This window comes from Corvus hawaiiensis, chromosome 24 (genome assembly GCF_020740725.1).
Source record: "Corvus hawaiiensis isolate bCorHaw1 chromosome 24, bCorHaw1.pri.cur, whole genome shotgun sequence".
Lineage (NCBI taxonomy): Eukaryota > Metazoa > Chordata > Aves > Passeriformes > Corvidae > Corvus > Corvus hawaiiensis.
The window spans coordinates 7,879,778-7,893,425 of NC_063236.1; the positions used below are offsets into that span (position 1 = coordinate 7,879,778).

The 13,648-nt window shown below is 51.5% G+C and overlaps 1 protein-coding gene across 7 annotated transcripts in view; it reads right to left on the reverse strand.

Annotated features, from left to right (window-relative positions):
* The window catches only part of ANKS1A (ankyrin repeat and sterile alpha motif domain containing 1A), a 78,609-nt gene that overhangs the window by 37,055 nt on the left and 27,906 nt on the right, over positions 1-13,648 (reverse strand). For all 7 annotated transcript variants that reach the window (XM_048328374.1, XM_048328378.1, XM_048328375.1 and 4 more), the window contains 5 exons: positions 13,227-13,322; positions 12,946-13,142; positions 11,328-11,420; positions 7,190-7,307; positions 919-1,484 (listed from right to left, as the gene is read on the reverse strand). In XM_048328374.1, the coding sequence (XP_048184331.1) occupies positions 919-1,484; positions 7,190-7,307; positions 11,328-11,420; positions 12,946-13,142; positions 13,227-13,322 (1,070 nt within the window). The remainder of the gene's footprint in view (positions 1-918; positions 1,485-7,189; positions 7,308-11,327; positions 11,421-12,945; positions 13,143-13,226; positions 13,323-13,648) is intronic.

Consider the following 13,648-nt stretch of genomic DNA (forward strand, 5'->3'; position numbering starts at 1 on the left):
ATTCTCACGTTGCTCTTAGCATCTCTAAATACCTCTCTCTTCCCCAGATGACAATTTTCTCTCCAAGTCAGGGTTGGAGAGGCAATTGAGCATCAGGCAGGGCAGGGGCACAACCCTCCCCCAGGTTTCCACGCCCGGCACACGCGGCTCCACACCCCCAGCACCACGCCAGGGGTTTTAGTTCCTTTCAGAGTACAAAGAGTGGTTCATCCGAGCTTATCTCTTCTGCAGCCCCGGCTCTCCCAGCACAGAATCATCCCCAAAGAATGTTTCAGTAATGCTGCGGTGCTGAATTTCAGAGGGACACTTAATCTCACCCCAGTGGCTCTCCAGGGCCAACTTTCTGAGCATGAAATATTTAACTGTCCGTGGGCGTCCGATATGATAATAAAGAGACTGCTAACCAGCCGCTGAAATAAGTGTGTGAGGAGAGTGGGAGCTATCAAATACACAAACCAGCCTAATTACTGTCTTCCTTCCATCCCTGGGCACTGCTCACACTCCTCAGCAGCAGGGACCCAGCAACACAACACTTCCAAGACATTGGGATAGTCAACAGGGAAGGAACTGGAAGGAGGAAATCAGGTGAAAGGTTGGTGAAGGGCATTGTTAGCAAGTCATTCTCATTTTGGGGATGTAAAAACTTACCTGGCTTGCCTAAAAGAAACCAAGCCCTGTATTTGAGCAAAAAACTTTGAAACTCCTTGCAATTCTGCTGCTCCCCCACTCCAATGAACTCTATCTTTTGGCATTTAACACCTTGCAGACTCCCAAGTGAGCATGTGCCTGTTAATGCCTTGTGAGAGTTAGTGGAAGCCATGGAACCCACCCGGGACCCCTGAGGGCAGCATGGCAGAGGGGAGCTCCTGCTGCACAGTCATCCCTGGCACAGAGGCTCTTTAGCAAGCTCAGCCTTACCTCATCCCACTCCGAAGCGAAGGATGGGGACTTCTCCAGCCGCTTCTTCCCGGTGCTGCAGTTGGAGAGCGATTCGCTCCGGCTCCCCATGGCATCGTCCTCCGTCGGGGAGCAGGTCAGCAGGTCAGAGTCCGACTTCGACAAGCTGCGGCTGAGTTTGAGCTCGGCTTTGGGCTTGCTGCCCGGGTGGGCTCTGCCCACAGCTCTGTCCCCCTCTGGCTCAGCACTGCTGGGGTGCTGCGGCACGTGGGGCGTGACTACGGCTGCGGGATCCGCCCGGCTGACGTGCTGCACTGTGGCGTACACCACCGTCTGCGTGGGGTCCGGGGAGCTGCTCCGTGCTGGTCCTGACGAGGGTAACTCAGCATCCTCCAGCTGCATAGCAGCAGGGTGGCTCGTGGCTTCTGTGTCCCCCTTCTCCGTGGAGGAAACGAGCCTGAAAGGGTCCTCGCTTATCTCACAGATTGGAGAAGAGCCGTGGAGCAACCCCGAGAACTGCTCTGGCACCTGGATGTCCTGGCTGTCAGCAGAGTCCTGGCTGCGGCCGCCGCTGCTCCTCCTGTGGTCTTCAAGGGGGATGAAAACAAAGAGGAGGGGGAAATTAAAAACATGGAAGAAGCAGCAGCAAAATTCCAGCTCTCTCCCTGCCCTCCCTCAGCAAGGGAGGGAGAGATAAAGAGAGAACAGTTCCGTATTGTTCCGCGTGCTCAACTTGTACCCAAAGTCATGGCATTTATGAAATTCCAAACACTGGCCCGATTTACGCAATCTGGCAGCTCTCCGTGTTTTTTATTCCTGTTAACACTAACTATCAGGCCTTGCTATATAAGGCCAAGAGAAGTGCTAACTATATCCTGCAGAGAGAGCAAGTGAGGTGGGAGCAGCAGAGATGGAGGCTCCAGGAACATCTGATCCGTTTCCATAAAGGCCAAAGCGTTATTTAGAGCCGCGCGCCCGGCTCTTGGCACGGGCTGCAGGGTGGGAAAACGCCTGGACTGTAATCGACCTGCGAGTTCCAAAATCCGCTCCCAAAAAAACCCACTGCTTCCCTCCCTAGTGGCTTCCGAGTTTAACCTCTCCTCCTTGCTCAGGGGAGAGAAATAAACAGTTTATGCAAGAAAAAAAACTTGAGCAAAAAGTCTTTTTTGCAATGAACTGAGCACAGCGTGGTCAGAGCCGGTGGAGCACCAGCTGCCCCAGAAACGTGACACTGGTTCCCAGCTACTCCTGCCCCAGCAACCTTAATATCAGGTACCAGGGTCCTGCATAAACCATGAAGAATTGACTGATCCCAAGTGCTGAGCGTGCACACACACACACACACACGCACTCACCTTCGTCACAGCTGAACGAGTGTTTCAACTGCAAAAGCAAATCTTTGTCAAGCCAACAAGTCTAACTTTGGTTTCCTAGGATTCCTTCACCCTCCCAGCATTGCTTGTGAATTTTAACTGCTTCTATTTAGTGCTGAAGAAACTCTTCAGTCTGAGGACTAAAAATTGATGCTGCAAGGGAACAATAAAGCAAAACGCTCCGATAATGAGGTTCTGAAGTGCAGGGAGGATGTTTGGATGTAAAGAGGAAATCACTTGCTTTGCAGACAGCTCTGGGAAGCCAAGGCAAAGGAACCCTCCTTTCTGTGAGCAAAATAATGAATTCTACTTTAACTAAAAGCAGCCTGTTAGCAGCAGCAGAGAGCCCAACTCAGCTCCCAGCACCTTTCCAGCACCAAGCCTGACCAGGGATTTTCAAACACCATTGGGCTTTGTGCTCACACCAGAAACGGGCAGGAAAGGGCTGAATTAATCATTTGCCTTTGTGTGGGGGCTCCAGGTACCCCGTGCCTGATGAACATGGTGAGTCCCTCTCGCAGGCACAGGAAGGCCAGGAGCAGCCACAGCCCTCACTGGGATCAAGTGATGCGAGGGATTATCTCATCCTGGATCCTCTGAGTTAGAGATTCCAGGACAGTGAAGTAGTTGTTGACTCTCTTGCACAGGCACATAAACCACCAGTTCTGTGACTGGAGCTGCCAAGGGGGAAGCAGGTCCCAGTGCTGTCTGAGCGGGACCAGCAGCAGCACCCCAGATTACAAGGCCAGGCTAAGCTCAGTTACTTTCCATAAAGCTCTGAAGCGCCAATGCTGGAGAGAAACCTCAGAGGACAAACCTCAGAGGAGATCAGATGTGCTGCGTTCACAGGCCAGACTGGTACTAATGCAAAGCCACAGAGAGGTGAGCAGGACAGCAGTGATGGGACAGTCACATAAACCTGTGGGGAAAGAAAAACTTTTGCAGTTTTTCTTCCCAACCTCTTCCTTCCTTGGAAACCATTTCTTCCATGCCCCAGCCGAACCTTTACTGACATTTCTGCTGAAGGCAGAGAGGCGGCTGGCCAAAGTTTGTGCCACGTGCTGTAACACTTGAGTCCAGCCAGAACAAAGTGCTCCAAATCCAGCTCCAGCACTTCACAAAAGGGCTCCTGTTGGACAGGAATCCCAGCCACCTACTTGTCCGCGAGCTGAAGAGGGACTTTGAAATACAAGGCAGCTGCCAGGGAAGGAAGGGATGGAGCAAGGGCAACAGCACTTGCTCAGAAGTCGTGAGGAACATCTTGAAGGAAACATTTCAGAGCCTGCCCTGAAAGCTGCAGACAGAAGAACTAATGTAGAAAGCCATCTCAGCCTTTTTGTCACTGAGGTGCACGCAGCAGGAACGTGCATGGCTCTCCAGGCCTCTCCTTTTAAGGGATCTGAAAGAATCATCCTCCTCCAGTTACACCTGAGTTACACTCAGAAAGGGTCCTTAACACAGGGCCTTCTGCCCAGCTCCCTTCACTGATTTTACACCCCAGCACAGATCATCTGACCGATCCTGCCTTTTTCAGCCACAGCCTGCTGCAGCTCTCACCCACAGGAGAGGCTGCTCCCAAGCCCTCCTGGGATCAGGAGCCCTTCCTGGGTACAGACTGCCTGCTTCCCAGGGAGGATTCCAGTAAGAGCTTCCCTGCCAGCAGCCTGAGGACTCCAGATAGGAAGCACTTCCCTAAACACTGCACACTAAGCTGTAACCACTCTGCCTCGACTGGATTTCTTTCCCTATTTATCAACAGCAGGATTTGTCTCACGACCCTGGATTAGGAGAATGAAGCTGTTACTGCAGCTGCTGCTTGCTCAAGCTCCCCAACCTTAAAATTAGTGAGGGCATACAGCAGCCTCTGACTTGCACATGGAAAAGGCTCCCCATGTTACATCATGCCAGAATTTGTCAAGTGAGGAGCAGGCAAATCTCCCTCCTGTGAAACAGAAGGCCAGAGGAGGAAGCTGGCCTTGAGGGGTGCAAAAGTAACCTTCACTTGCAGCAGAACTGAAACACAGGCTCATTCCACAGCCAGCTACCGTGCGTGGAACCCAGCTGAGGATGGCACACTCCTGTGTTAACCTCACCAAGCTCAGTCATTCCAGGCAGAGTTTACCCACCTGAACTTGTGCTCTTTTTGTACTCCCCTCTCCAGAAAGGGCAATGAGACACTGTCCTGCTTAGAGAGATCAATAATGTGACTCTGCACAACACTACGACAGCAGAAACACAGGCTTGGACTCGGGATATGGGACAGGGGTCTGTCCTATGTCCACAATAACACCACGTGAGGACATGTAGGCTGTGGGTTTGTGCTGTCCTTCATCTCACAGCAAACCAAGAGCTGTCCCCAAACCTTTGCCTGCAATATCCCAGTGTCCCCACAGAACCCCCACAGCAATGTCCACCCCGCTGTTTCAGCAGCCATATTCTGGCTTTCAGAAAAGAGTTTCTTTCAATCTCTCTGCAGTGCATTCTGACTTTATTGCTGGTTCATTCCAGCTCTCTGGTTTGCAGCACAGTCACACTGTGCTGGATGAACCAGTATAACCACAAAGAAAATCTCTAACAGGAGGAAGGGCAAAGTGGGGACTTCAAGCTGGACTTGCTACGGAAGCAGCACAGAACAACCTCAACAAGTATCAGTTTGTAATAACTACCAAAAGGCACCAAGTCAGTCCTACCTGCAGGTGGTCACTGCTGACAACCCCTGGGGGTGACTCCTGAGAAGCCAGACAGACCAAAACTCAAAGTCTTTTCAGCCTCCATTAGGTCTCTCTGGAGGGAGCAGGAGCTGAGAAGCCTCCTCCTGGTCACTCCACACACATTCCTCCTCTCTTGCCTTATTTTCACACCCTGTTACAGGGCCTGAGAGCCCTGACTTCACGCATGTGACTGCACACCAGAGTGGATGGGAGAGCATTTGGCTTAAACCACTTCTGATACTCTGCCCAAAACATGAGGCCAACTTCTCCCAGTGCATGTGACAGGGAGCTGCTCTAACACACACAAAGGCCACCAAAGCCAGCGGATAATGCCACATTCATCTGCTCCCTGGACACAGGACAACTGGCAGCCAGAGGAACAAAAGCAGCTATCACAGATGAAAGGCACCATTGAACCCGCGTGCCTGAAATTCAGCCTTTCCGCTGCCCTGAAATGCCCTTTCAACAGCCACAAGAACCAGAGCCCTCCTCTCCTGACCAAAGGCTCCTCCAGAACGCATCCAGAAGGCCAGACCCTCAGACTGGGAGCCAAGAAGCAGTTCAAAGCCATGCCTCAGCCCGTTCCGCGTCTTGGGATTGAGCTGCTGCATTTGATGCTCCAGGACCCTTCCAACCCAGAGGTGGGAAAATTCTCCAACACCCCAACTAGGCTTCGGTCTCTCCCTCAACTCTTGTTTAACTCTGCCACTCCCTAAATTTATCTCCTCCCCCCACCATCAGCCACAGTGCTGACTGCATTTAAAGAATGGGGAAGTCAGGGAAGATGAGGAAAAACTCAACTGCATCCTTGGATTTCTCCCACTGTAACAGTGGGAAGGGCTCCAGGCTTGTTACCAACACAGCAACACTTTCCACAGAGTGTAAACCATCAAGTCACAGCTTTGATCTTTCCAACTGTACATTAAAAGATGGGACTCTGCTCTGGAACCATAAAAGGATCCCTAAAGATCTTCCTGCAACCTCTCCTGTCTTCAGGTGTTCAGGGGAAGAGATTTCCATCACGAACACGCAACTACGTTACTCTGAGGTTTCATTTTAAGCTGACACATAATTAGGACACACCTCCACTCTTACCAATCAAGCCTGGACACAGCAGCCAGGGGAAGGAGTGGAGCAGTTGGAATAGCTCGTGCCTGAATAACCAGCAATAGCTGCCCACTGATGAAAGCCTGAAAGCCCTGGCTCAGTGGCTGTTGCCCAAGGACTGTTTCTGGCCCAGACTGCAAAGCACCAACCTGAAAAGCTTCCAAGTTTTGCCTCTGGCAGTGAGGGGCTTTGGCAAGTGCTGGTGGGAACATAATGACCTCTTGTGCCACCCTGGAGCAGCCAGGAGAGCAGCAGGACTCAAGCAATGAGAGCTATCATGCTGCAAGGAGGGGAAAAAAGCTGCAGGTCTGACAATGCAGTCAATGAGGCATCACCTCAAGTCCTCATTAGCCCTGTCCATCCTCAAAGGGAGAGGGGTTCCAATGTGAGAATCCAAACTAAATCCACCCAAATTCCTGCTCAGGACTTCTGAATAAAGCGGAAATTTTTTCCCTTTAAACAAATCTTTTGTTGTTATTGTTGAAGGAAAGCCAAAAAGCCAACAACAGCCAAACACAAGAGACAAGGTGTTCCCAGATGCTTTGTAAAGCATGAAGGTCCTTCCGGGGGAGGAAGGACTGCCTTGATATTAACCTGTGTACCCCATGGATCTCAGTCAGTTCTTGCTCTACACATTTTTGTTTTCCTCCTCTGTTAGTTTCCATCTCAAATTAGCTCTAACACAGAGCAGGATGTTGATTTTACAGCAGGATAGCAGAAACCTGCAGCGCCAGCTGGATGGAGAACACGGCTCACTGGAACACTGATGTTGCTCATCTTCCCTGGAACAACACTGCACAGCCTCCAGCCTCTCACCCTCTGCCTTTGCTTGGCCAGGCACGAGATTTGGGCATTTCTGAGGTCCCAGAGCGGATCCTTGCAATCTCTGAACTGTCCCACGGTGGAGCTGCCCTTCCTCCGCGTACGCTCTGTACGGGAACGCTCAGAGCTCTCCTTTACAGAGAGATTACCAGGAAACACAACAATCACCCTCCAGCCCCCACCCAGCAGAGACTTTCATTGTTCCACTTGCCCTCTGCCCCCCATGTTTTCCTGAAGTGCATGCAAGCAAACAGCTCTGCTTCTTGGATGGTCACTCACCTTTTGTTTTCCTGTCCACTGCAACCGGCTTTTTAGTTTCTGCTGTAAGCAACAGCTCGTAGGGGTGCTCCTCTTCCTCAGCTCCACTTCCCCTGCTCTTCCCCCGGGCAGCAGAGGCCTAATGAAGAACAGCACAATGTGGTGCTCTGCAAAGCAATGCTTTGTCCCAGCATAAACCCCACAGCTCCTATGCCATGGGTTAAGCAAAGAATTGGCAGAAGCCAATTCACTGTGGAGTGTGAGCCAAAATGGAATATTCCCCTTTGGGTTTTTTTAACCCCCTCAAAAAAACCCCACCCAAACCCTGTTAATTTTTAGTATTTCAGGCTGCTGACAGCTTTCCAGCACTGACCAACTGTGCGAGGGCTGCAGACAGCCTGGAGGGGGAAAAGAGCTGAGACCGTTATTCCGGTTCATCCCAACTCAGACTCGCTGTTGCTATTGGAATTTGCATCGTCATTCACTTTTTAGCTGCCAGCCCTATTAGGACAGGGCTGAAAGAACAAAAGCCCAAATCCCTGCCACCCTCTCAGGCATCTCAGAGCCACATTTCTGACCTCAGGATGTACGGCATATTCAGAACTGAAGAGCCCTCAGGCAGCACTGTATGAACTCAGTTTAACTTCAGGATGTGCAGCAGCGATTGCGCTCAATTAAATCCCCAAAGCCTCTACTTAGAGCTGGTTTGTAACCCTGGCAGACTCTCCCTCAGCTGTTCCATGTGCTGGGACGAGGTTTTGGTGCAGGATCCAGACGAGTCTTGCTGCAGACTCACACATGTTGGTCTGCATCAATGCCAAGCATGACAGGCACTGGATGCCCTTGTGTGCCATCCCAGGGCTGAAGGGGCTAAACTGGCCACCAGGGCACCCTGCTGGCTAAGTTGGCTGCCTTTCAGCACCATCTCCTGGCCAGACCCCGGCAGGTTGATGCAACCTTGTCCTAGGAGCTCAACATGATCCAGGAACTCACCCTAAGAGGCTCCAAGAGAGCTGGGGAGGGGCATGGAGTGATAGAAAATTGTGAATGCCCTGGAAGTGTTCAAGGCCAGGTTGGATGGGGCTTGCAGCAACCTGGTCAAGTGGAAGGTGTCCCTGCCTATGACAAGGGGTTGGAACTGGATGATCTTTAAGGTCCCTTCCAGCCCAAACCATTCTGTGACCCCATGTGTGACTATATCCAACCACAGTGGGGCAAACCCAAGCCAGAAAGCAAACAATCCCTACGTGCTGCCAGGACAGGGAAGAACAGGTCTGAACAAAACCTGCTCCCAGGGAGGGCTCCTACTGCTCAGCCCCCTGGACCCACCACTGCCTTGCCAACAAGAGACACACCACCTCCTGCTTCTCCCCAAAGTGAAAGCACCAGAGCTGCTCCAAGGGCAAACTGGTACCTACCTGACTGCAACCCAGCCAGGAGCTCTGGAAGCTTAAGGAGTCTTGGAGAGGCACCCAAGAGTCAGCAGCACAGACAGGACTCTGACATCCATGTGCTGTTCTGCACAAACCCAGCTGGCTTTTGAAGTGACTTTCCCAATGGGAGGAAACGGGCCACGTCCGGCATGGGAAGTATTTATTCTACCTGCTCTGAGCAGGAGCTGCCAGGCAAACCTGCTCCTTTTCCAGGTGAAGGAGCTCATAATGAGCAAATAAGGGAAAAAATTCTGACCAGATGGTGGCACAAAACCATCAGACCAGAACAGCAGGTAACAGGTTCCTGCCAGTGATCTTGGAAAAATCCTGCCCAGCAGCAGCCTGTTAGCACAGCAGCAGCCTGGACCTTCAGCCAGGCTCTGGTGCTCTCCTGACACTCCTGTGGATGATGATTCCTGTACTGTCCTCCTTAAATGCATCAAAGGCAGGAGCTCTCCAGCAGCACACAGTTCCTGGTTTCTGCTTTGTGAACTTTCACAGGCCTGGTGACACTGGATTTTCTCTCTCTCTCATCCTTCCAAGCTCTAAATAGTTTCAGGTTCAAATTCACTCAAAACAAAGACCATTGCTGGAGAACCCTGCTTGCTCTGTGGGCTCGGTGACCAGGAGCAACACTACCAAGTAAAGCTTTCTTCCAATTCAGCTTTCAGTTCTTCAGCCATGTTGTCTGCATGTATAAATGTTCATTGCTAGCAAAGCCCAAAAATAAGATGCTGTGAATAACGAGGATGCTCTTTAAGGTGTACTTAATCCACAGCAGAGGACTTTGAAACACTTTTTAAAGGGTAACTCATCTCTTCCTCTCTTCTCCCTCCCCAGAGCTGCAGACCAAACTCCTGGAGCCAACGTGGCGCCTTGTCCTTGATCTGCACTTCCCTTCCGGAGACAAGCAGTAAACAACTGGAACTGAAGTTTAATTTGACAGTGCAGACTCTTACTCAGCTCCAAACCCAGAAGGTTTCTGCAGATAGTGAAAGGCACCACTCAAGCACCTCCAAACAATCAGCTCTTTTGCCTGTTTGTACCAACGTTTTTCCATGATGAAAGTGAAGTTTCTTGTTTACGCTCATCTGTTTTGACTGATAGCCCCAGCTTGGCAAGGAATAAAAAGACTACTTTGGAAAACTAGAGCTTGGCCCAACCCCAGAATACTCAATGACTAAGTGTCCTGGCTCCAATGGGAGAGTGGGGCTGGAGGGTGGCAGATTGGGATGCTGCAGCAGAATGTTTACAGCATTCCCGGAGCATGTGCACGCCTGCCCGGCCCAGGGAGAGCACGCTCTGAGGTGATAAAAGATGGGCAAGAGTCAGAAAAGCAGAGCAGGCCAGGAGCAGCAAGCAAAGGAAAAGGATCAGCCCCAAACTCCTCACCAGTATGTCCAAAGGGTCATTTCCAGGCAGCCACATGCTGCCTGTAAGTTTTGTCACTGAAGTTGGTCACATTATCAAGGTCTCTCCGGCGAGTCACTCTGTCATTTGCCAGCAAGATTCCCTTTAATGGATTGTGCTTCCAAAGCCATTAAAGGCAGGACAACACAGCAGGTGTTTGGTAATTAAACATGGCAAGAAAGCTCAGCAGGAATGGTCAGGGCACGTTTCCCTCCCTCGTGTTTATTGTCATAAACAAGTTCTGCTTCCCAATTACACCATGACCTGCTGCCCAGCTCTCCTCTGCCAGAGCCAGGCACAGGACTGGTTATCACCCCCTGCATTTGAACAGCAGGGCAGGGATCAGCCCACAGTGTCACATCCCAGTTTCCCTGTTCACGCACAGCTTGGAGTTCACTCTGTCTCTGCAGTCAGTTCTATTACAGCAGGCCATGTTCACCTGTGTCTTGTGTGGATTTGACACACTCCAGAAAACAGATCTCACTTTTGCCTTGCAGAACTGCAGCAGATCAGCACATTCAAAGAAAGCACCTGCTGAACCAGAGCCTGCTCTGACAGCAGAGGTGGCACACGCTCCACGGGCTTCACACACAACCCACTGCCTTTGGGAGAGCACAGAAATCCACAGGATTTGGATTTGCTTTGAAGGTTTTCCTGGGTGTCAGCGGAAGTTGCCAAGGCACATTTGTGGTTTCCCACAGCTGCATCTCCCAGAGAGTCCTTACATCCGAGGTTCACAGGCAGGTGAATAAGATGAGCAACAGGAAGCCCCAGCAGCAACCATACGGAATGGGAGAGCTCGAGTTCCATCAGAAAGCAGCTCACATGCACTGACCCCTGCAGAAGGCAGCTTTAACATGTGCTGGGCCAGATCCTCAGCTGAATTCAAGCCCCTGATCCCTGCTCATGTCAGTGGGACCCACAAGCTCACGCAGCTCCTCCACAGCTGGGAGCTCAGAGGAAGCAGGAACTCACAGCCCCTCTGTGTTTCAGTCCAACTGAAGATGCCTGTGGTGGGATCATTACTAGTGGGCAATGGTCCATATTGCAACGTGGGTCAGAAAAATCTCTTCCTAAGGGAATTCTCAGCCAAGAATAGGAAAGTAAGGCTGAAGGTCAACTCTGAGGTGCCCTGGAAGAACCGGACAAAGGAAGTTCCCATGGTAAGGGACAGCAGCAATGCTGAGTGAGGGAATACTTCACATTCACAGCCCAACGAGCACAGGAGGTAACAGCATCCTTGGCTCCTCCCAAACTATTAAACCTGATGTTTAAACCACTCTCCCGTGAAACACCCCAGAGCAAGCCCCATGTACCTCACAGGGAGCACTGTGGCCTGTCTTCTTCTCCACATTCTGCTCCTCCTCTTCATCAGGCGGGGGCTTGGCCGGCGGGGGAGGACGTTCTCTCTGCGGGTGAGACAGACACTGTCAGCTCTGCTGGTACAGCTCATCCCTTCTGCCTCCACCAGCTCTATGTCCCCACTGCTGTGGATGCAGCAACGACCTCTTCAAATTAATCTGGGTGGAGGAGAAGTTCAGCCCTAACAGCACAGAGCTGGGCAATGGCTGCTGCCTTTCCTCCTCTTCCTCAGGACACCGATCTGCTCACACAGGTCTCACTCACACCCAAACCAGCATCCCCACGGCACTACACAGGGGAGTGAGCAACGAGCTCATGGGAAGTAAGGGCTTGTGGCTTAGTTGAACTGATGCCAGAGGCATCTTTTATAGAGGAAAACTCTAGAGACCCAGAAACAATGGTGCACTGCTCTCCTCTGATATCCCAGGATTGCCACTGGGCAGCTGGAGCTGCTGCCTGGTCCCGAGGCTGAGCACATCCTGGGGCCACCTCCTGCCCGGCCACAGCTCCATCTAATGGCAAAGGGAGCAGCAGAGCTGCACTGCTCAAACTCAGCAAGTCCCGGGAGAAACTCTAGCGAGCTACTGGAGCATGTCCCTCTTCCTGTTCTCTTTTCACTGCAGTTCAGCCTCTCATCTTTCCTTACTTGTGACAGAGCTGAGCTTATTTCACAACAGACATCACCAGCACAGCACAGTGGCAAGATTTGATCAGTAACAGGACAGTGCACCTGGTACTGCATACCTGAAAGATCTGGCCAAAATGTCCATTATCCAAAGCTTTTGACTCATTTCTATTCTACTTGCCCTCAGCACAAGCCAAAGGCTGCACCTCTTTGCACAGAGGGGAACCATGGTTACTGTGCCCCCAGCAGTTTAATTGTTCACTGCTGCTCTGCCTTTTGTCCAAAAATGCTTCCACAGAGCAGGCTTTGGAAAACCAAGCAGAACACAAAGCCTGAAGCTGACCCAGCACTGCAGGGCCCGTGTCCCATCTGCCCCACAGCAGCCTTCCCGCCAATCGCTACCGGGGCAGCAGATGCAGCTGACAGAAGGTGAGGAAGACTTCTCTGGGGACAGTTCCAGGAGCTCTGTGCTGCCTTGTAAAGCCTGGAGTACCCTCTACAGAGCTCTGCAAGTAATACACAAAAAACCTCCCTTTCACTGCCAACTAGTCTCCAACAGGTTATTCCTACAGATAATTTCCCGAGAGCCTCAGCTTTGGTAATGCAGCGAGCAAGACACGAGAAAACGCTCCACAAAAGTTTCCAGAACTTTTTCTGGACAAGAAGTCAGCCCTTCTGTGAATTGTAATCTCCTGACAGACCAAGATTCACTGGCACCAGTATCAAACTGCCAGAAAACAGGATACAACACGAGGTGAAACAAAGAAGCGGCTGCTTTTAGGCAATCCCTGTGAACAGGCCAGGGAAGGAGCAGAGGCACCTGCCTGTTCTGATCAATGTCAGGGAAGGATTTAGAGATTTCTTTAAGCTTGAGCAGCCTGCTGCAAAACCTGACCCTGCAGGTCAGCCCCCCGTGCCTCTAGGGCAAGCAGCGGTGAGCTACGTACAGGCCTGACTCCAGCTGCTTTGAGGCCACTTGGTTCAGCTTCCTTATTCACAGATTCCCGGTCCGATGATCTCCCGCTGGCCAGGCTGTCCAGGGAGTGGCAGGATGTGGCATTGTACAAAGCTTCGTACGGGCTCTCCTCTTCAGGGTTCACATCGAAGTCGATGATTAGCTCTGTGACAGCTTTGTCCACATCACCTGAGCGGGGAAGAAAGAGACGGGATTGTCGCTGGATCTCCCGACCTCAGTGCTGGCAAGGAGAGGAATGTTGGTGATGCCCACCCTGAGATGTCCGGCCTGAGGCATCGGTGGCTGGAGCGAGCGGGGCTGGAGCAGATTTCTCCACAGCTTTGGCACCTTTCTTCCCAACGGTGTAATCTGCAAGGGGGTTGGGAGACAGGGTCAGCTCACGTCAATCTGGTTTTCTGTCCCCTTCAGCGCATGGTACTTCCTCCCTTGTGGGTGGAAGGCCAACTATCAGCTTATTAAGTGTCCAAAAAAAATAACATTATTAAAACTTGCAGCTCAGATCCCAAAATAGAAGCAGACGGCCCCTTTAATCACAGGCACAAGGGTAGGGACGGTCCTTTGAACTTTCAGAGTCTTTAATCAGAAAGCTGCAAAGCTGCTGTACGGACACAGAGTCACGGAGCAGATTTGTGTTGCAGACACAAGCTCCATCACTGAACAGAGTCATAACAAGA